This window comes from Planococcus citri, chromosome 3 (genome assembly GCF_950023065.1).
Source record: "Planococcus citri chromosome 3, ihPlaCitr1.1, whole genome shotgun sequence".
Taxonomy (NCBI): Eukaryota; Metazoa; Arthropoda; class Insecta; order Hemiptera; family Pseudococcidae; genus Planococcus; species Planococcus citri.
Genome location: NC_088679.1, coordinates 21,766,922 through 21,791,862, shown reverse-complemented (window position 1 = coordinate 21,791,862; position 24,941 = coordinate 21,766,922). Strand labels below are relative to the sequence as shown.

At 35.3% G+C, this 24,941-nt stretch overlaps 2 protein-coding genes across 2 annotated transcripts in view; one reads left to right on the top strand and one right to left on the bottom strand.

Annotated features, from left to right (window-relative positions):
- The first annotated feature begins 6,531 nt into the window (after positions 1–6,531).
- LOC135841644 (facilitated trehalose transporter Tret1-like) overlaps positions 6,532–24,941 on the top strand; it is a 141,641-nt gene continuing 123,231 nt past the window's right edge. Inside the window, exon 1 of the mRNA XM_065358711.1 lies at positions 6,532–6,709. The gene's annotated coding sequence lies outside the window, so the exon portion shown is untranslated. The remainder of the gene's footprint in view (positions 6,710–24,941) is intronic.
- Positions 10,354–21,888, bottom strand: LOC135839153 (uncharacterized). The gene is made up of 2 exons (XM_065355052.1): positions 19,836–21,888; positions 10,354–13,279 (listed from the first exon to the last, which is right to left on the bottom strand). The coding sequence occupies exons 1-2, from the start codon at positions 19,848–19,850 to the stop codon at positions 10,979–10,981; spliced, it is 2,316 nt and encodes a 771-aa protein (XP_065211124.1). The 5' UTR covers positions 19,851–21,888; the 3' UTR covers positions 10,354–10,978.

The following is a 24,941-nucleotide window of genomic DNA, read 5'->3' as shown; positions in this document are numbered from 1 at the left end:
TGAAAATTCTACGAGGTGATTTTAATAATGTTCCCCTAATGGAGGAACCCTAAAAATATATGTTAGTTCACGTTTGAGAAAAACGATTCAAAAAAAATTAATATTATATTATAGTCTCAATTCAATTCTTTATTTATTTTTATACCTAATTATTTATAAGCGAAAATTCTACCATTCATGATGAAAAAAATAAAAAATAGATTACCTATTTTAGATTTCCTCTTGTTGCTTGAATGAGTTGAAGGTGCTTACAGTGCTTACTCTTTTTCCGTCAATGGAAAGATAGACAACTTGTATGGCATCTTCAGCCATACTTTGCCTACTTAACGTGTTGAAGGGAGTGTTAAATCGTTTATAAATTTGAGAAAATGAGCGTTGAACTCGATTAATGTGCAAGGAATTGATTTTTTTTTTAAATTGTGAATGTGAACTTTGCCACACATATTGAATATCTGAATTATCGAGTTGAAAATTGATGAATTTTTTAATTTTGACAACTTGAGTGAAATTTTTAAAAAAATTGGAAAACTTGACTGCGAAAATTGGCAAATTTTACGGTTTTGACATTTTGCAAACATTTTGAACAATTGTGCAAACGTTTTAAAAAAAATTTAAAACTGACTGAATTGAAAAAAAATTGTCAAATGTAGAAGTCGACAAATTTATGAATTTTAAAATTTTGAATTTGGTGATTTAAAAATTTAGGAAGACTTGGTTCATTAAAAATTTGGACGAAATAAAGCTGATTGCGTCTATTTTACCGATGTTGATAGCTGGAAAATGATCGGTTTGAAGTTTTAAAAATGTTGCACCAGTTTCACTTTCTTATGGAAAATTTAAGTTTCTAAAAAAAAAAAAAAACTATCATTCAATTAATTCAAAAGATGTTGAATACAAGGAAATGAACTAAAAAAGAAACATTGTTTTTTACTTCTCGATTCTCGAAACACTTTTTCAAAAGCTCTTTTCTTTTTTAGGTTTGAAATTTCAAAGTAAAACCGTCATTTGAATCTCAACTTTTTGAAGAAAAAAAATAAAATCTTATACTGAGCATCCAGAAAAGGTTTCGGTTCGGAATTTTTTTGAAAAATTATGAGTTTCAATAACTTTTGATATTCTGGATAATTTTAATATGTACATTCAAACCGTTCAACTACTTGCACCAAGAAAAATTGGTCACAGCCGTCACAGGTTACAACGAATTTAGATGACACAACTTGTATGACATCTCCGTTCCATAATTTGCCTACCTCACATGATAAAGGAAGTGATGAATCGTTCATAAGTTTGAGAAAGTGAGCGTTGAACTTGATTAATGGATTAGGGATGGATTTTGTAAATTTTTTTGTGAGGATTTTGAATTATGAAGTGTCATAAAAATTTGTAAAATTTTCCAGAAGGCATTCCAGGGGAGATAGGGGACAGGAGTGCTCAAAATTTTAAGGAAAATGCGGATATTGTAAAGTTCGAGCGAGGTATTACTAACTTAAAAACAACAAATAGACCACTATTGAAACTTTTGCTAGTTTGTGGGTCTATAGAAGAGCTGGAGCTGGAGCATTTTGGATTTGGAAATGTGGTAAAAATCAGTTTTGCCACTTTTTTAAACAGCAAAAATTAGCTTAAAAAAATGACGAATGATATTTTTCATGCTGAATATGCTCAAAAATTCTGAGAAATATTGCTCCATGTATGTATGTACAATTTTTTTACAATGATTAACATATCCAAAAATTGAGGTCACGTATTTTCGTATTTTCGATTTAAAAAATTTCAAAGAGAGAACACGTTACATTAATTTTTGGATATATTAATCAGTATAATAAGTTTTGTGTACTTGGGGTAATTACCATAGAGAAATATCAATTTTCAATTTTTTCAGCTAATTTTTGGTGCTCAAGAAGGAGGCAGCGCTGATTTTCAACACACCTCCAAAAAGCTCATTTAGTACATACATGAGCCCACGAACTGGCAAAAGTTCCAAAAGTGTAGGTACTATTATTAGGTAAGTAGTTTTCAAATTAATCCCACTTGAATTTTACCATTATCTCTATTTTCCTCAAAACGTTGAGCCCCCTATCACTATTACAAAAGTACTTTGAAAACTATAGCTTGGGCAGTTTTTTTCATGAAGTGGTGTAAATTAATAATGTACAATCTCTCGGCCATTAAAGCTCGTTTAATGCGTTTTTTTATTCACTTTTAATCACTCGTTTTAAGTGTACTTAGGTCATTATGTAGGTACCTACATTTATAAAACTTTTGCTTTCAATTTTGCATTCATTTAAAGGAAGTTTCAACTCTTATAATACGAAGGTAGAAAACCCATAAGAATACCTAGGTGTCTAGCCTTCGTATGTATTATCTGCAAAATAAGTCATCATCACCTAACAACTTTCAAATTAAAATTCACTCTTGACTGTTTTCATACAATATGTTTGCTAGTAGCTACTCGACGTTTTAAATTGAATTTCATCTTCCCTCCTTCTCCTCCTATCTCATCGTCATTTCAATAACCAATTTATGCGCCGGATTCAAATTTTCAGAAATTCATTACAAACAAGTTTAAATCGTCATTCTTTTTTCCCTATTCACCATTCGAGACCTTAACTAGCTCCTGAAAATAAAAAAGTTGAAAATAATACGTATTACATTTTTCTAAAAATAGGAACCCCAATTCTCTACTCTTTTTCGCATAGTGCATCCATGTAGTTAGTAGGTTCTCGTGTCATAATTATCGGAAAAACTGAAGACTATTTTTAGCAAAGTATTTCACGTTTTCCTTGGTTATTTATATTTTTACTCCATAAATGAACGTAAGGCTAGGTGTAAATTACCAAAAAAAAAAAAAAAAAAAAAAAAAAAGAACAAATTGAATCATCAACCTAACGTAGCTCCACACCTGTTCAAGTTCTGTAGGCTTAGGCTACCTATATGTATGTATGTACATTAACATGCTCCTGTGAACTTGTTTAAGGAAGGTCTTCAGTGAGAAGTGTTAACTACTATAGTGGTAAAAATTAGTGATGAATTCTGATCGCAAACGAGGCTATTCCCGGTTAATAATGATGTTTCGGAACAATGTTGAAACGGCGGTTTATTGCCAATGATGAAAATTATATCGAAAAAAAATTCAACCTTAAACGATGGGACAGACAGGCACGTTTGGTCATTTACATTATCTGGCTTTTAACCAGAGGTCGCTTATCTGTTTAATAAAACTACTGCTATTTGGAATATTAATGATGGAGATGATGTGTCTGGTTTAGCATTATGGTACTCCTTTAAATAAAAACCGTGTTATAAAGAAAAGCTTGTGAAGCCTACTTACATGAGGTTGATGTTGATTTATTTCAAAGAAATTGGAATTGATTTTCAAAAGAGAAAAACTGCTGAGATTATCAAGGATAGAATGGGTATTTGAGGAATATGACGATCAATTGACGACTTTTTGGACTTTCAAGATTGTAGAGCCAATATAAACGTTACTTATGGAGGAATTTCTTGAACGTGAATAGGTCAGGTAAAGTGTCCAAGAAATTTCACCCGAAAATTTGATTTACCTATTAAAAGATGCGAAATTCTCTCCACTTACGATTGATATGACTGAAACCAATTACCAATTAGTTGCGTTTGTCTAAGAAAAACAAACTGAAGATATAGTCAATTGGCCACATTTCTCATTTGGGCAAATTACCTTGATGAATTTTGAAGCAACTTTTCAAAGTGACATTGAATAATTTTTAGAAATGAATTTTATTCATCATTAAATTGAAAAATTAGATCCCCGATCTATTAATTCATCAATATAGGCTATCATTTTTTTAAAAATGCTCATTCGTTTACTAGACTAGAAATTTTTACTTGGATCACCAACCAAAATAATATTGGATCTCGAACTTGAAATAATTATTGAAAGTGCTTTGAAAGCAATTTGCAGATCGCAGATGGCAATATTCGAATTTTGAACTGGGTTATTATAAATAATAAGTATACCAAAAGCTTAAACTAATTAGTTATTACTATTAATAGATCCTCAGATTCTTCATCATTACCATTACCAGCCTATTTAATTATTTTTTTATTCTCTCATGGAAGAAGTCACTTACATTACGAGGATGAGTTACAATAATTACAGTTGCTCAACCCCTGAAAAAAAAAAGGAATAAGAATAAAATAAAAAAATCTTGGGAAACAGAAACACTGAAACAGTCTGAAACAGAAAGGAATAAGGATGGAGAAGGACAACGGATCTGGAAGGATCAAAAAAATTGAGGAGGTTGGTTACAAAGTTAGACAAACGCCACTTCTACAAAAATCGAGTTAGATATTGATTCTTATAGGATTTTTAACGCTCTTTTCATTGCCAAGGTCTGTTATTTTCAATATAGTACGTAAAAGGGTAAAAAACGTGCTCAAAGTTTTGCCTTAGTTTCAAACACAGACATGTGCAAATTGTCTTAGTTTCAAAAACGGACATATCCAGGATATGTCTGTTTTTGAAACTAAGATGATGGGATATGTCTCATTTTGAAACTAAGATAATGTTCACATGTCCGTGTTTGAAACTAAGGCGCAACTTTGATCGCGTTTTTTGACCTTTTATGTACTATTTTGAAACTAAGGGACCTCAGAAATGGAAAGAGGGTTAAAAATCCAATATGTATCAAAACCTAACCGATTTAGACAGCTTCAATTTCAAATTATCTTCATCTTGGTTTCAAAATCAGACAAGTGCATTTTCAGGTTCTTTTTATTAGTGGTGGGGGGTGATGGTGGAAGGATATTTTTTGTATTTTTGTTAGTCAGTATCATCACTACAATTTGTCAAATATCTCCCACCTTTACAATGCTGTATATTTTTGTAACAAAAAACATATATTTTCTCAAAATTAACCCTGTGGCGTTTGTCTAACTTTGTCACCAAGCTCCACAAGCCAATACCACCTATAGTAAAAGGCCTGAGCGCTGAATCGTTATCACCTTCTGACGTCACCACTAGTAGATGGCTCGATTGTGTTTACCATTTGAATTTTAACGTACATTTAATGGCGAGTTCGTGAAATAGAGTAAAACTTTCGTTAAAAACGTTATTAAAATGATGACATTTTAATTAATATTCGTTCTAAAATGTGGTGTAGGGATGAGATATTGTTGTTTTCAACTACTGGTGGTGTTGGATTACTTTATTTTTGTACAAAAGTGAATTTTTCGCGATCTGTTTGTGTTGTGACATTGTGTGATTCGGATGTGTAGATATCTTGTGAAGTGCATAAAAATGAAAACTGATGTGTATTAGTGCCTGTGTTTTACTGGAATAACATCGCAGTGAAATGAATAGTGAACCATATAATCTAAAATGCGTTTTAAATCTGCATTGTGAATACAACCATCCAACTACAATGGATGGATAAGGTTATCTAATCAAGAATCAAGAAACCATCAACATCTCAAACCAATTAGATGATTTTAGTGGGATTTTGACAAGATTCGACGATTATTTAATTATATTTCACCAGTGAGTGTTGTAATATCCGCCAAAAGGTATAATTTTGTCAAGTTTATGTATAACTTTCATCTTTAATGTTGAAAAACAGTGTTGTTTATAACCTAATTTCTTCATTTTTTTTCATTAAAATCATTCCTACATGATCATAAATTCATTATTCATGTAGATAAAATATGAAAAATAAAATTTTCGCAGGATTTAATTCGTTTGAGTGCATTTTTCATTCAATTCTATAGTGTATTATGATATGTTAGATACGTAAGTACTACCAAGTAGCGATGACGTCACAAAACAGCGCTCAGGCCTTTTACTATAGGTGGTATTGCACAAGCTCCTCAATTAAATTTCAATTTATTGGAAATCAGTGTAGCCAAATGATTGACTGGAATTGTATAAAAATAAATAAATCACGTGTTTGGTTATCAATTTTGCTTATCAGTTCTTCTTTCTTCTCCATCCGTGTTGAATGTGCAGAATGGATTGATTGATTGATTCTTTCCATTTTGTAGAGAATATAGATCAAATTGATCTTGAAAACTGCCTTCACCGCCACACCGGTGGCTTCCGATGTCATCGAGAAGAAGCTTGGAAGAGGATGTCCCTCTTCCAAAAGACATGAAACCAGAAACGATGAATGATAGCAGAACGTATGACGCCTATGACGGTAATTTTAATATAATCATAATTTTGAATAAGTTACTTGTTACGTAGTTAGTTCAATTTCCATCAGAATAATATGGTTGATGATGTGTTCTAGAGAAGCTTCGAGCACCAAAACTACATATCAATCTGGAATCACTGCATAAGATGGATGGAACCGAAATACGGATTCACGAATCAAGTAATGCTACAACCTATATTCAGTAAATGGAAAATGATAATTTAATTTCAAACAAGTTTAGATTGATGTAGATACATTCAAAAGTCGCTGAGTTCGAGCAAAATTATTATCTTAGTAATCATATTTAATCAAATTTTATGAATGTTATGTCAGATCCAAAAAGATCAGCTTATCAAAGTTCAATTCAGTTAGTTCTGGTCGCCGTTGCCTCACGTCGTCGTTTACTTCCGTTCGATTTGATTGAGTAAAAATATGGGTGAATTATTACGTTCCGGTTTCACTAGCGTGGTATTTACTGTTTCTCGTCGAATATATGGAATCTGCTTCAAATATGAATTCGTCATGTGAAGAAAACGAAGGTGAGACCATTATCAATAAATTTAAAAAGTATTTTGGCTGGGCCACAGATTCCCATTTTCCTGCCTTTGATTTTCAACTCCACGATGTGGGTAATTTTAATCCGTCGAGTACAATTTATTTTGTAATAACTGATGAAATCAGCAATCTACCTAATCAGCAAGCAATGCAATTCGTTAGCTATGCTTTTTTCGCTTCTATAATTAACATGTGCTTGATCACTGATGACAGTGGAGTTGGATTTCATGCAAACGGCGTGTGTATTACTTAATACGCAATGAGTATTCTCTCCCATAAAGTAATAAATCGAATATCGATGACCTTAGAACTAAAACTATGTAAACTTGATAAAGGTATTGCACCAAACTGGGGCGTTTTTCAGGTATTGCATATTATAGTACATGCGTGTAACATTGACCTAATCTAAAACAGCGCTGAAAATCCCGTTAATATACTGGCGACGATGGCAAGCGTTTATGCAAAAGTGGCAATTAAAGTAGTAAACATTTTTTACAACCTTATTTAAAAAATAAAAATAAGTTCATAAATTAGTAGAATTATTGGTAACTAGTCGACGACGACGACGACGACGCTGACTCGAAGATACTGTACAAGTACGACAATTGATATGAAACGACCTTCGGCGCGTTTACCATAATTTGCCAACGAGAAACTAGGTATAAATTTTTTTCGCCGAAATTTGGCTTCCTCAAAGTGTTACTGTACGATATTGGAACAAATCTGGTGACAAAAAACTTGAAAAATTATGATCATATTGGGTCGAGTCTCCCCAAGTTATAGAAGATGAAGAAGATGATGACAGAGGAGAGAATACGTAGATATTCGTAGAGCTGACAAACGAATGAGGCCAAGTAGCCCGTTGAAAAAACGTTTAATTTATTATATTCAATGATCTGCACTAGGTACAAATACTTTTGAAACCGGTATCGTATAGCTCTTTAGCTCTACGTATAGTATAAATTCGTAGCGTAGACATAAGACGATACCTATACTAGGTGTTCGTAAAATAGCGGTAAATCCTTGCAGGGGTTTTATATATTTCACCGATACGAAAGTAATTAATCATTGCGTAGGAAATGAAGCGTCGATGGATGGTGCGACAACAAAGGAAATGAATTTTTCCATTATATATGTACCTAGTTTAATAAACTAGAATGATGAAATGTATCTAAACGAAACAATAGACATGGTGTTAAACTCTCGTAAGGCATTACCGAAGCTGGAGTAATAGCGTATTGTACGTACACGAAGATGAACTTGAGATTGAACCGCGTTTATTCTCTTCTCTTTCCTCTACTATAATCCTATACAAATTTTTGTTTACTTTTTAATTGCTTTGTCTTGTTGCCAGAAATGAATCCCAGGTACGCGGCAAGGTGCTCAACGAGGGAGTACTACGCGTTCGAATGATTTAAAGGGTGTTGAGATTTAATGTGTTGAAAAAATGGACGACCTATATGAAATACTTCGAACACCGTCGTCGTCGTGTCGATTGGTACGAATATTTATAAGGTCATATTGCTACGAGATATCGAATTCGACGTATTGTTTTCTTTATTATTATTTCATTTGTCAATGTATCCACGTAGCACGGATCAAGTACAAGAAGTATATCTATGATTTATTAACCTTATATACGTGATATTCCGATACTTGGCAAATACTTCGCTAAAATTTTATCTCATCAAATCGTTCAAGTTCGAACGTACGAGCGATCGTTCGTTGTATTGGAATTATCGGCATCGGCAGCGGCGAGGATAAACACGCGCTCGAGAATCAACGATCGATTTATAATTACGAAATACTCGCATCAATTAGTATCCTACTTAGAGTGGAAAATATTACTCTCGTGTCTTAGATGCAAATCCTACAGCTGATGGAACTCGAATAAGATGAAACTAATGTACTGAAGTCTACATGGATGGAGAAATGCATCTTATAACCATAGCGCTGATTACCTAACCGACGCTTTATAGTTGCTCTTCGTCTTCGCAGATACCTACCTATCCAACAAGACAACCCTAAACGACCGACGCCGTTCAATGTACCGTTGCATTTTTCTATTTCTCAAATCACAATCATAATTGTGTGATCTTGTTTCACGTTAATCTTTATATCAATGTTGTGGATTTTTATATTTATTTTTAGAACCGGTGTAATATCGTATCGAACAACGATGATAGCCGCGAGTTGACCTGACGACTGCCGATACGAGAAGAATAGTTTCAATACATGACAAGAATACGTTACTTTGGTCTACGACGACGATGCAAGTCTATTTTTAAAATTAATGTCTCCGCGAACTACAAAACAACATTAACTTACCGGATTTAGTAAGATGACTAAATGGACAAGATAGGACGAAAAAATGCGATAAAATATATCTACATTCGGTTCGACACGTGAGAAAATACGAGTTCTAAATGGGTACTTATCTTGTATGAATTACCGTATGAGTATAATGAACGTTGGTATACCTACATAGGCAGGTAATTAGGTATACCTATTGGATTTACCTTAAACGTAATGCGAATATGGATTGAAATTGATACCCTACGATGTCGCCGACGAATGAAGATAATTCTGTTACTGGTGGGAGTGTGAATTGGTGGTTTGGTAAAATTGGATCTATTAACAAAATTTTTGACAGCTTTTGGTTCATTTCTTCGCCTTTTTGCTTACTTTCTCTCCTGAGAGCTTTACTATTTAGTACCTACGTGTCATACACCGATTTTGTTAGACGATATGAGCTGCGCTCTTTAAAAAAGTTCCTAATATTGTCATCCTACGAAAATTGGTTTTTAAATTATAGTTTCTTGCGAATGAATAAAAATCTTTTTTTTTTCAATTTGAATTTCATGTTGAGAAATTATTGAATCAATTTTTACGTTTAATAGTGCTTTTTCTGTAGGGGTGCGGTGATCCCCCTAGGGTCAATGAGTAGCGCCCCCCTAAACTGTGGTGTAGGAATTAGGAATAAGAGAGAATTTTAGAACTAGGAACAAATAATGAGAAGATAGGTATTAGGAAATTTTACGATTAGGAAATATTGGGATGGGTTTGGATTAGGATAAGACAAACCTACCTAACCACATAATACAAAAATGCTCTATTTTAATTCAAATACACGAAGATATGTTTCAACCAATACTCAATCGAAAGAAAGGGATTTTATTTACAAGGTAGGTAGAACCTACATCATACACAATCTTAGTTGGAACGTATCCCAGTGTGAAAATAAACTCGAAAAGTAAATTGAATTTACATACATTTCTAGACATTGCAAGCAAGTCGAAATAGTTGGAAATCTACTAAATCTATACCTAGATTATTCAGATTGAATCACTGTTTTAAATCCTTACCTAGATTATTCAGATGAATTCTAACTACTTTACCATTAACCTAATCATTACCTTGACCATATCAATCGTAGTTGGACTGAATCTATTCATAGATTATATCGTAGCCCTATACTTTGAAATAAGAACCTAAATGCTGACCAACATATTGGCTAGAGGATTTCCCTCAGCCCTGCCGGTAACTCGACCAGGAAACTTACTCCATTAGAATTGATGTCCAATTAATTAGTGAAATAAATTCATAGCAACACAAAATAACACTCGCGTCACTGGAGAAATTATATCATTTTAATAAGTTCAATTTTAAACAGAATACTCGAATTCAGCCATGTAATGACTGGTAAATTTAAAGATAAAAAATTACAGAAAAAATACGAACGCACGTTCTTAATCGAGTGGAAAAAACATACTGAAGAATAGGTAGGTATTACCTATTGTCATAATCACTCGAGTTTCCCACCATAGATTTTAACCTTGAGATGAGCTCATTGAATTTATGTACCAAGTTTTGCCTAACTATTTCTATTCAGGCTCGTCTATAGCACATAATTTCTCCCCCTGCCAAAGAGAAAATCTGTGGAAGGGAAAACTCGAATGCAAGACTGAAAAATTACGTTAAACTATTGAAAAATTAACAATTAACAAGAACTATTGAAAAAACAGCTAATCTAAACTCGAGTATGATTAACAATGAAAATGTAAAAAACAAAGAAAAAACAATAACAAAAAGAATAACATGAAAACGACTATCGCCAGAAAACACACTATCCAAAAACGAAAAATGAAATTACAATACAATAAGATTCACGATGATAACGTAATAACTCGAAACGGAAAATACAAAAGAAAAAACCAAAAATTTACAAAAAGGAAAAATTTTGAAATCGAATCTTATTTCTTCTTTTTAATAAGATATTCTTCTACCGGATAGAAGTTATCTCGTACTCTAAACCGATCCATCGCTCGAAGGCTTCTGAGAAGACCAATCATTCGAACTCGTGGCACCTTTTCTTTACACCTGACCGTTCTCGAATAGGGGATTCCCGGCGGTCCTCGAAGATTGATTGAAACAGCGACAGGATCGTAACTTTTGATCAACGGACCGATGTCTCGTACGCCCAAGATTACTGTACCGTGGTGTGCTTCTACTTTTTTCGTAGTCTTGAAATTAGCGACATAACACGGGAACCAATGGACATCGTTTTTGTTGCGATCAATACCGGGAGTCAATTTTAAAGGTACGTTTACCTTTCGTCGTACCACTAGCCGGAACTCATCCTTCCATGGCACATAAATGACCTTAGGATGACGAAGGAACTCAAAATCGAATGACACGTTCTTATCGAAAAACTCGAGTGCGGCGGTGTTAATCAGAGACACCTGGAGTGTCGGGTCAATGATTATCTCGACATAATCGTTGGCGATTTTTCCAAGAACGGTGACGAGGTGTTTCATGTTGGTCTGATTTTGGTATGACCATCTGGGACGAAAAACGTGCTCACGTGGATAAACCTCGTCACGATAAGTTGAGCGGACCAAGTTCAGATGATTTCGCCAAGTAACCGCCTCAATATCGATTCTTGGCCATTCGAATGATTGCCTTTTATCGTAATACTCGAATCTTGGAACAACGATTTTGTAATGGACGTATGTTCCACGTATCAATGCTTCCCAAAGATCGATGGCAAGATGTTCGAAATCTCGATCGGTTGGATCCCATTGGAATACGTACGGTTGGTAAGTATTAGGCCATTCTTCAGGAACATACGGTTGAAGGCGACATTCGAGGATCTCATCATCGTCTATCAATTCAGGACAAAACGTCTGAATACCGTCGATTTCAGCGTAATTTAATCGAGGGAACTTTGCCGTTACGTATGTTGGTTGTGGTGGTGGAAGAACAACGGGAGCGACGGGAACAGCAGCAGCGGCGGCTTGAGCAGCTGGTTCTTTTTCATCAGCTAATGGAGCTGGTGGGACGGATTTTTCGGCGTTATTATCGGTAACATTATCAACCTGCATCGCGTCGGTGGATTGAGTTGCCGTTGCTGATGGAGCAAACGTTGAACTTAAAGTGGCAGCGGTGACGTCAGTTGAAGTCGACGTAGAACTCGAGTCATTTTCGCCAATCGGTAGTGTTGATGGTCGGTTCTGCGGTGGAATCAGATCGCGTAGGTTGAGATCGGCCATAAGAGAGTTCTGACGGAGAGTTGCCAAAATGCTATCTACTGATGGATCATCTTCGCTAGGTTTCGGTTGTTGAAGTTGATACGTTTTTGGCTCAGGAAACCGAAAACCAACGGTTTTCTTTTCACCGGTACTGTCTTCTTCGGTGTAACTTAGTTTTTTCGCCGGTGGTAAACCTTCGTCGGGGCTCTTCAGTGCACTCTTGAGAGGAGCTGGTAATCGAGTAAGCGACACTGATAGATTTTCGTATTCTGTAGAATGAGTTATTCGAGTATCATTCTCAAAAGAGGTGATTGCGAGCGAGCGATTCGTTTGATTCAGCACATCAAGATTCGTTTTGAAAACATCGTCACTACCGCTATCAGAGATGTTAATCGGTTCTTCATCCCGTGTCAAGTCAATCGACGGTTCACTCGAGTTCGATACAACAGGCTCTGGTTGACTCTCAACGTGCTCGAAGGAGAAAACAGCAGGTGGACGAATCAAATCATTCTCGGAGAATGCTCGACGAATATTGGCGATTAAATTCGGTCGTTGAATCGGTGTAGGAGGAGCGGGTGGTATTGGTCGATAGAGGGTCTCCATCTGCTCGAATAAAAACTCTGTTAGGCCTTCGACTTCGACGGCGATGCGGGAGGATAAATCTTGAATATTCGGCGTCTCCTTTGGAATGAGGCACCTTTTGCAAGGCGATAGGCGATCGGCGGTAAAGATGGCTAGAAGATACTCTCGTATATACAACTCTACACGTTGAATTTCAGCTTCCATGATGTGTCGAGATAAAGACGCAGGTAGATCGAGTGAGGAAACGGAAATCTCGATGATCTCAGCGATTGGACATCTGACGTTTTGTTTCTTGATCGTAAGAGTATCTTCCTGATCGTTTCGGATTACAAATACTCGAGTGTCGAGATCTTCAGCTGAGAATGTTTTCTTTAAATTCTCAGGACTCGAGTTAATGATCGGGTGTATATGGCTCTGGCGACAGGTCGCGTACAAATCATTCTGTGAACATTTTAAAACCATACACGAAAATAGATTAGAGTAATTCTAAGAGAGGCTTTAAACTTTTTACATGCTATGAAAGAATTATAACTAAAAATAAATTAGAAAATAAAAGAGAGACAGACATAGAAGGCTTAGACGAGTAGACAAAGGCTCCTATTCTATCGGCGGTTGAACAGTGTCATCGGTGGCTGGATTGTATTTACGAAGATGACGGATATTTTCTCGAATAATATATCCTGGATTTTTTTCATCTTCGAGTTCGTAAACGTTGATGAAAGGCTTTGTGATGACTTTATATGGGCCTTTCCATTGGTGTGATAGTTTCGCAGCTACTCCTTTCTCTTTCGATGATACTGGTCTATTTTTTACAAACACTCGTTCACCAATATCCAATATCACAGGTTTATGAACTTTATGGAAATAGGCTTGTCGACGTTCATGATTCTTTTTCTGGTTTTCGAGTATTCGCTGGTTGATATCGAGTGGTAATTTTCGTTGTTTAATTATATCGACTAATGAATCGGGTACTAATCGTTTACGTACTGCTTCATAGGGAATGCAACCTGTTACAGTGCTTTCGGTATAGTTCAATTTACGCTCGATATCTGGTAAAATACGACACCATGATTTTTGTTTATCGGCGATATACTTTCTCATACTCGAACCAATAGTGCTCATTATTCTTTCGGCAGGGTTACTATTCGGAGTATACCTTGATGTATACCGAATTTGAACTCCTCTTTTTAACCAAAATTTTCTCCAATACCGAGAGGAAAATTGTGGACCATTATCGCTGAGTACTATTTTCGGTAATCCAAACTCGTTAATCCAAAGAATCATACGTTCGAGTATATTTGCTGAAGTCACGACTTTTAATGGGTATAATTTGACGAATTTGGTAAAATGATCTTCGATCACGAACACAGTATCGACGCCAGCTGTACTACTTGGAATTGGTCCAAAATTATCCAAACACAAAATCTCATTGAAACGTTCAGAAGCGAGTGTTTGGATTGGACCATACAATCGAGTTGTAGATCTCATTGATATTTGACATGAGATACAGTCATTTACAAATTGACACACTTGAGTTGTTAATCCAGGCCAATCAAAATGTCTTCGTATAATGCGAATCAATCGAGTAATTCCAACATGACCGTATTCATAATGATAGTGTTGAATTATTTCTCGTTGTAAACTTTTTGGAATAAATATTCGCCATTCTTGGTCATTATGATTCTGATAAATAACCAAGTTCAATTTTTTATCAACTCGAGTACGTTCGGGATATTTCTTGATACATGCTTGTACAATTTCGTCGTTATTCTGGATTGATCGAAGTCGTCGAAATTCGGTGAATAAACATTTCGGTGTTTTGTAATCGAATAGAAAAATGGTAAAGTTTTTGTCGTTTTCGGTAATATTGAAAGTATACCTAGACAAAAAATCTGCAATTGAGTTATCAGCTCCAGCGATATGTCGTATATCTATTCTGAAGTTGTCTAAATATAACAACCATTTCATAATTCGATTAGGTAGAAGTTCATTTTTCTTGAGGTATGTCACTGCAATGTTATCAGTGTACAAATGAACTTTATTTCCAGCTAAAAGGTAGTAATTTTTGGCAAGAAGATGGATGATTGCCAAAAGTTCGAGTTCCATTATGGAATAGGATTTTTCGTAGCCTTTTAACACTCGAGAAGTAAATGCAATTGGCATCATTAGGTCTTTTTCATTCTTGCGACTCGGTTGCATTACTACACCAGCAATAGCTTTCGTAGAAGCGTCGGTGTATATGTAGAATGGCTTTTCAAAGTCTGGATAGGTCAATAGTGTTTCATTTGCAAGTTCTTTTTTAAGCAATTCGAAATGTTTGATATTCTCTTCTGTCCACACTATTGCACCTTTTCCAACCGTAGTCAATTCGTAAAGAGGAGCACACAGCACGCTGATTCTAGCCATATATTCTCGGTAGTACTGAAACATACCGAGAAATTGCTGGAGGCTCTTTACATCTTTTGGTAACTCGAAATTTAAGATTGGCTCAATCTTTTCAGGATCCACTTGGACACCCTCATCGGAGAATATCATTCCGAGGTATTTAATTCGAGTTTGACACCATTGGGTTTTCCGAAGATTGAGTGTCATTCCCGCCGCTTTCACCTTTTCAAGGAAAATACGAATATGTTCGAGGTGTTCTTCAATGGTTTTCGAGTAGATAATGACGTCATCGACGTACACACCGGTGAAATCTTCACAACCGCGTAACACCAATCGAAGAGCATAAACAAAAGCAGCCAAACTATCTTCGGTACCGAAACCTACAACCGTCATAACGAGAGGAATACCATCGATGGTGAATGATAGAACGCATTGTTGATCCTCAGCTAATTTTATTTGGAGGAAACCATTATTGAAGTCAAAGATCGAAAAATACTTCATGTCCTTAAACTTCATCCGCATGTTGTTAATATTTGGCGGTTCAGTCGAGTGTCTGAGAATGTATTCATTTAATGGTCTTCCATCCAAACATATACGAACTTTTCCACCTCCTTTATCTACATAGACGAGACCTAACTTATAAGGTGATTGTCTTTCAACCACTTTTCCTTCTTTTTTCCATTTTCTTATAATTTCATGGACACCGTCTTCGTAGCGATGGGGAATAGGTCGAGATTTACACCATACTTTATGTGGAGGGGGAAGTTTGTTACCTACGAAAGCGAATCTGTGTTCGTAACAGTTACACAAACCGATTCTGTTCTCAAAAGTTTCATAATTATTATGTATGTGTCTTCTTAACGTACCTTTATGTTTACTCGTGAGTTCTGTACCCTCGACAGCTTCTTCTATTTTATACAGCAGCTCGGTACAGATGACATAGGAGGGATTCTCACTGATCGAAAATATCTCTTCAGGTTTTGTAGACGTGATATACTGGACTTCTTGTAAAGGATATTGTTTCGGATCCTTTAGTAACTCGAAATTCATCGCGTTTTTCTCTGAATCGTTATAATGAATCTTGAATGTTTTATTCTGGAGAGCTGTTACTGTTGGATCGGTAAGCTCGATGTAATTCTTTGACGTGTGAATAACTAACTCGAATGATCTCATCAAATTACGTCCCAAAATCAACGGTGTATTCAGGTCTTTGACGATAAATGCTTGAATATTGAACACACTTTTGTTAGGTTTTTGTGTTGGAAAACTCATCGGTACGTAAGCCATTTTCGTGATTTTTGGATGAGCTTTGGTTGCAGCTAGCGAAAACTTTTGACCCATACCGTCAGCTTTTACTTCACTTTTCTTCAACTCAGGGTAAGCTGCAACGATTCGCTTGTAAACGCTCTCATTCATGAGTACATGGGAGCAACCGTTATCTATAAGTGCATCTACGTCGATTTTACCGAATTGAACTTTTATTTTTGGTGACACGTCTTTATTCGAATATTCAATGTCGACTGGATCGAGTACATCAAGGATGCTGTGGTTTAGGTTGAATACCACTGGTTCATCTGATTTACCGTACATACTATCGAGTTTTTCATCCTTTTTAGCATTTTTATACGGCTGTGTTTTAAAGATATTGACTCCGCAATATTTCTTGAAGAAACTACACAGCTCGTAGTCCAATTTGTTTAAATTGAAGATTTCCCAGCTTGCGTAATCTGGTTTCGATCCAGGTGATGCACCATTAGGCTTGTAGAATTCTTTTTTGATATCGTAAAGAATAGCACCATCTGACGTATATTTGAACCATTTTTTTTCAGTTGGTACAAGCTCGTTGCGTTTCACAAATGGAGAGAATGCATTCCAAAAGAGACAATTGTCTTGCTTCGTTGCAGTGAAATAAATCTTCTCATTCACTTCTTCGAGATTCTTCCAATAATCAAGACTTATATTGGGAAAATTCACAGGAGCTATCAACGCAAATACGATATTTTTAATTCGATAAATATCTCGTAGCGTAACGACTAATTTTTTCAATTCATTTTGAAACTGAGAGCTATCAAAATTCTTGAACATTGATTCTTGAAGTCCAAGATGGATTAACGCATGTTCAGTACCAAAAGGTATGTCAAAGGTGTTTTCTTCTAATAATTGATTCACCTTTTTTGCCGTCAATTTATCACTAACTAATGAGTATTCGGCATGATCGGCGATATTCTTAAATTCGTGATATCTCAGAAATTTATACATGACGTTACTTCCAATATATGCGATTCCATCACAGAAAAGATACATCTTTTCTTTATTCGGAATATCAGGAACGACTGGAGGAATTACTGGAGCTTCTTTGTTGTGTACTATCGCAGCTTCAAAGGTCGGCTGGTCGGAATTAGAGGTAACACTGCGACCTTCGGTGTTACCTAATTCAAGTTTAAATCTTCGAGTGGAATGGAAATATCGCAGACAGAAAATTCCTCAAAATTCGGTGGATTTTTTCGATCATATGGTTGAAGGTTATGGTTCATATCCACATAATGAACGGTGAGACCAGGTTCATCGAAATTAATCTCATTTGCACTCGCCACTTTAGTAAATTGAGCTCTTCCACCTCGATCAAAACGTTTCAGGATTTGACCTTTATCGAATTTTGTGAAAGGATTTTCTTTCTTCGGAGGAGCGTTCGATCGATTTTCACCGGAACTATTGCTTCTACTCGAGTTTGAATCATTCTTCGAACTTGATGAAGATTTCGATGATGAAGATGATTTTACTTTATCCATCAATGGTTTTGCAACTTGATTATAGTAAGATTTAGCATTTACACTTCGTTTGTTCGCTGTTCCGGAATTTTCCATTTCAGAAATCGCTTCAATGATTTCTTCGATCGTATCTGTTGGCTCGGTTTCTTTGAAGATTTCACGATATTCTTTTCCGATTTTTTCGGTCAAGACTTGAGCAACCCATTTTGGTGTAACCGAAGTATTCCATCGCATTCTTCTCAACCAAAAAGTACAGAAATCAACCACACTCTGATGTTCATTTTTCACTTCTTTTTTGAATTCTTCGATATCGAGTTGGTGATTCATGATGGTGGAAAATTGTTTAACCAATTTTATTGCATTTAAATGCCACGGTTCGTCGATCTGTAACGCTTTTTTATAATTGATCAGATCGGTATGTTCGAGAAAATAATCAAGACAAAGGTTATATTCTTGATTAGTTTTGACCAATTGACGGATTTCGTTCTCGAATTCGATGAGAAATTCTTTGACTGTACGGTAATCTTCACCAGCTTTCCATTTCGTAACTCGAGCTCCTTCACAGATTTGTTTTACATTCTTTTTACTGCCAGTGTTGTCAGTACTCGAGAATTGGACACGTGAAATGACCAATAGCGATCGACAGTCTTCAATTGGAAAAACTAGCTGTTCATTCTTTGCTTTTAAATGAAAATGTCGTTGTGGAATAGTTAAACATGATGGTTGAGGAACAAAATCACGACTTCCGTCGCCTCCACCACGACTTTGCCTCGAATGAATCGCAAATTGCTTGGCAATATTTTCCGATAACGTTTCATTATTTATCTCGATAACATCCATTAATAAAGCAGCTGTTACTCCGCTAGGACCTGGAGAAGCTCCATCTGACGTGGAAGCAGCAGTCGTGTTAGCGAGAGACATACGCTTGGTGACTTTTGTTTGTAGCTCTTCGTTTTTCTTTTTAATCGCCGCATTCTCGGCCAATAATCGTTCATAATCTTCTTGAGTGAACGACATTGTAGGTATAGGTTGGTTTTCGTCTTCGTCGAATACGTCAACTTCTTCGATTGGTATTTCTACTTTTATACCAGCAACGTCGTCGTCAGTTGAATCGAATGTCTTAGGAACTTTATCACGAAAACGGGATTCCTTAAAGAAACCTTCTGGAAATCGAGGTGATCGTAAATAATAGAGAGGAGTTGGTCGAAATAATTTCGCTCGTCGACGCTCTTTTTTCTCTTCTGGATCTAACTCGAGTGAAGAAGATGAATCAGAATCGAAATTGTCGAATCGTCGTGATGTCTCGTTCAATCGATCTCGAATACCGCTTAACTCGTTGTCAATCGAATCGTCAGCTTCTTGATCAGGATTTTCGAATTCGTTCAAATCGTCGAGAGAAATTTCGAGTGCAATATTACTGCTATCGATAAAACTGATAACAGCTGGATCGTGAAAATGAGCACTCGCAGAAGACTCGTTGAGTTCAATATCAGGTTCGTTTGAATTATTCACTGTTGAATAAACTTGTTTATTAAACACTCGAGTTACCATATGGCAATGTTGAGTCAGCATTATGGTCCCTAACTATCTAAAAATCCCTAACTAAGGATCCCTAGATTCCCTACAGACCAAGGTAATGATCTTACAAGTAACACAAATAACACTAAATCGTTTGAAAACACTTGATTATGCATGAGAAAACCAAAAAAGAGTACATACCCACGCAGGCGCCAGGTTGCGTAATTACAACCAATTTTGGCATATCAAATATTTTCAAAACGAAACACAATACATATAAGAAGAATCAAAACAATGGTAAACAAAATAACTAAATCTAATTTTACCTCAAAGGAAGCCATAATCGAAAATAAACAAACGAGATAATATTCCAATATACTAATCAGCTACGTATTCGGCTGGAACATCAAAATACTCGAAATACGACAAGCTCGCGAATCTTTCGAACTTCACTTCACATACGAAAGTTTATTATATCGTTAAATAGAAAGCTCGGATAAAAATACGATCGCAATAATCGAATCAACTTTAGCAAAAAGTAAAAATACCGCACTAAAAAACCATACGCAAAACGCAAACTACTCGAGAGATGTTTACAGTACGAAGGTAAAGATAATACTCAAACCGAATGCGTTTCAGATTGCGATCGAAGACTCGACTAGAAAGATAAGAGAATAACAAAATGGCGATTTACAAACATAATACAATAGCTAGAAACTACGACGAACGTTTCCTAGAAATTTTGTTCAGCCCGATGCCGATTCTTCTACACTAACACAAACACATATCTTTTTGTATTTTTTTTTTTTTTTTTATTAATTTTCTTAGAAAAACACGCATCTTAATTCTAAAGGCATATACTGAATATGTGGATATCCAGACATATGCGGGAAAGGGGGAAGGAAATTTAGTGGCCTTTATCAAAAACCTATCCTAGCCGAAGCTTTACATAGTACCATTCGTAAAACTAGTTGCAACATGTTTTATTATACGTTAAAAATACTCGATCATTTTTCTGGTACTCGGAGGTCTTGATGCAATTACTCGATGTCGTTATCTCGTTGATGGTGGTACATTTCATTACATGTACTATACCAGAACGACTAGTACAATTCGAAGCTGGTTTCTTCGTGTATTTAAAATATGCTTTCTAACAAACTGTTCCCTAAGTGAAGTAGGTACCTACTACCTATTCGATACCTACTCACAGGCGGACCGTACTTCTCATCAGGCGAAAGCATAGCACAATAGATAACGCGCTCGAGTTACTATTCTAACGGCCATATTTTATTGGTTGAAAGAAATCTTCGTGTCCAACATGAAACACATGTGTAAAGTGGAATTTTGACACGAAATTTTCTGAAGATGAATTTTGAATAATTAATACCTAAACTCATTAAGCCCTAGCCCCACGTTGGGCGCCAATTTTTATATTATGTGGTGTAGGAATTAGGAATAAGAGAGAATTTTAGAACTAGGAACAAATAATGAGAAGATAGGTATTAGGAAATTTTACGATTAGGAAATATTGGGATGGGTTTGGATTAGGATAAGACAAACCTACCTAACCACATAATACAAAAATGCTCTATTTTAATTCAAATACACGAAGATATGTTTCAACCAATACTCAATCGAAAGAAAGGGATTTTATTTACAAGGTAGGTAGAACCTACATCATACACAATCTTAGTTGGAACGTATCCCAGTGTGAAAATAAACTCGAAAAGTAAATTGAATTTACATACATTTCTAGACATTGCAAGCAAGTCGAAATAGTTGGAAATCTACTAAATCTATACCTAGATTATTCAGATTGAATCACTGTTTTAAATCCTTACCTAGATTATTCAGATGAATTCTAACTACTTTACCATTAACCTAATCATTACCTTGACCATATCAATCGTAGTTGGACTGAATCTATTCATAGATTATATCGTAGCCCTATACTTTGAAATAAGAACCTAAATGCTGACCAACATATTGGCTAGAGGATTTCCCTCAGCCCTGCCGGTAACTCGACCAGGAAACTTACTCCATTAGAATTGATGTCCAATTAATTAGTGAAATAAATTCATAGCAACACAAAATAACACTCGCGTCACCGGAGAAATTATATCATTTTAATAAGTTCAATTTTAAACAGAATACTCGAATCCAGCCGTGTAATGACTGGTAAATTTAAAGATAAAAAATTACAGAAAAAATACGAACGCACGTTCTTAATCGAGTGGAAAAAACATACTGAAGAATAGGTAGGTATTACCTATTGTCATAATCACTCGAGTTTCCCACCATAGATTTTAACCTTCAGATGAGCTCATTGAATTTATGTACCAAGTTTTGCCTAACTATTTCTATTCAGGCTCGTCTATAGCACAAAACTAGCATTAGTGCCCCCCCCTCATTTGACCCTCCCCTTATTTTTTCAAAATTTGAACCTCAAATTTTCCTATTTTCAGTCTCATTATTATACAATTTTTTTCAAAATAAAAAAAAAGTTCAAATGATCAACAATTTCGAGTTTTTATTGCACGAAAATGGCTCTCTGCGATGATCTTGGCTTCCAAAAGCGACATTTTTAATGACATATCCTACGATGAGACGATTGAAATGGTCGGAGGATCATCAAGTGTGTACAGTAGAATATTGTTTAGAAAATGATTTTTGATTTCAACTTTATTTTGTTTATTTTTATTTTTTCTAGTAATTAAAATTATGTAGTATCTAATACATACATAACTGATTTTGGTGATTTTTGAACTGTTATTCAAAAAATAAATATTCTTTTGAATTACATAATCGATTTTTAGGAAATACGGGGATTATTTTGATTAAGGTGCCAGTGGCACTTCAATTTAGGAGGTTGTTCAAATTTAGGGAGGCCATTTACAACACTATGTCTATGCAGAATGAAAAAAGTTGATCATTTTCCCCTTTTTTAGAAATGTTGAAAAAATAGGGAAATAGTTGTTATTTTTTGGTAGGTATAATAATTGTTTTTTAAAAATAGTTTGAAAATATAAGGGATAAGGGGGGTCGTGAAGATTAGGGGGGCATCTACCTACTTTTTTTTCTGTGTGCAAGTAAATATTCACGAATTTATCAACAAAAAAAAAGGCCCCCCCCCCAAACTCGTCAACGAGGAGTTGCTACTCAAGAAAGTGCCTTCACCGCACCCCTGTATTTCTGGTCTGTAATATGCGACTTCTTTTTGGATCAAAATTTAAAAAAGCAAGAGACGTCTAAAAATATCACCATATTTTATAAAAAGTATAAAATGCCAATTATATTTTTCAGATTTTGATTATTTTTTTCAAAAGAATCGAAGTTGTTCTGTGAAAGATAGTTGTACTGAAAATTTAATCTAATTAAAAATTGAAAGCCAAATTGTAACTCAAAAATGATGTAGCTTTATAAAATTTTTGAAAAAAATTGAAAATTTAGGAAGCTGATCTATTTTTTAAAAATCTGGACAGATATTGAAATCGGCATGAAAATTGTTTCAAAAAAATATAGAAAGGAGGAGTTGCGATAAGGCCATTTTTTGGCCCTAGCTAGTTATCGACTCAATCACTCTTGAAATGCTGTAATAAATGTTCCAAATACGAATCTGTGGTTAGTTAACCCAAAATGACCATTTTTCGGGCTCCAGGGCCAGGGGTTCCCAAAGTAAGAATTTTAGGAACCACTGAGTATTATTTTCAAAAACGTTTTCAGCGTAAGATATCTGTTTGATACTGATGAACGTTATGCGAGGAGATTTTTCTATTTTGGACCCTCGGGGGCAGAAATGGGGGGGTTGATTTTTTGGAAAATTTTGGAACCACCATTTTGGATCTACCCCTTTGATCCCCGCTAGAAAGCTTCGTACAGTTTATTAGTATCTGAAAGACCTCTACCCTATCAAATTTTGAGCTCAATAAAATTTTGCGGTGGTACTCAAAAATCCAATTTTCCAATTTTTCGTAATTTCAATATTTTAGGAACCCCAGGAAAACTAGAAACCCACGATTTGCGCCAAATGTAACGTTTTGAGGTATATATTCAATAATATATGTAGATGAAAAAGTTGAATTAGGCTCCCTGTGTATTCGTAATTTTGAACCCTTTTTTTTTAGAGCCCTCCACTTGAAAAAAATTCCCTGTAACTTTCAAAATTGAGCTATTTTGGGTCAAATTCTAGGATTTTTACTTCGTTTACATCGTGAAAACGTGAAAACGTGATTTTAACGTTTTTTTGAAGAGTAAAATTTCAGAATTTGACTGTCAAATGTAAATTCTTCAATTTTTAGGGGTGCCTAAAGTGGGAGGTTCTAAAAGGAGGAGTTGCGATAAGGCCATTTTTTGGCACCAGCTAGTTTTCGACTCAACCACTCTTAAAATATTGTAATATTTGTCCAAAATACGAATCCGTGGTTAGTTAACCCAAAATGATCATTTTTGGGCTCCAGGGGTTCCCAAAGTTGCGAATAAAAAAATAATTTTGAACCACTGAGTATTATTTTCAAAAACTTTTTCAGCGTAAAATATCTGTTTGAATCTGATAAACGTTATGCGAGGAGATTTTTCTATTTTCGGCCCTCGGGGGCAGAAATAGGGGAGTATCTGAAAGACCTCCACCCTACCACATTTTGAGCTCAATAAAATTTTGCTCTGGTACTCTTGAAGAATTTACATTTGAAACACACTAGCAAGAGCTCGATAATTTTTCAAATGATTTTGGGCTATTTTGGGTCAAATTCTGAGATTTAATTCTTCGATAAGACGTTAAAAACACGATTTCAACGAAATAAACATTTCAGAATTTGACCCAAAATAGCCCAATTTTGAAAGTTACTGGAGAAATCATTTGAAAAATTATCGAGCTCTTGCTAGTGTGTTTCTAATGTAAATTCTTCAATAATTTATTTGAAAAAATATGCTTAAACGCCTTTTTCAGGGGTACATAAAGTGGGGGGCTCTAAAAAAAGGGTTCAAAATTACGAATATACAGGTAGCTTTATACAACTTTTTCATCTAGATTATTAAATATATACTTACCTCAAAACGTTACATTTGGCGCAAATCGCAGATTTCTAATTTCCCAGGGGTTCCCAAAATATCGAAATTACGAAAAATTGAAAAATTGTATTTTTAGTACCAGCGCAAAATTTTATTGAGCTGAAAATGTGGTAGGATAGAGGTCTTTCAGATACTAATAAACGGTACGAAGCTTTTTAGCGGGGCTCAAAGGGGTAGATCCAAAATGGTGGTTCCAAAATTTTCCAAAAATCAACCCCCCCCCCATTTCTGTCCCCGAGGGTCGAAAATAGAAAATTCTTCTCGCATAACGTTTATTAGGTTCAAACATATATTTTACGCTGAAAAAGTTTTTGAAAATAATACTCAGTGGTTCCTAAAATTATTTTTTTATTCGCAACTTTGGG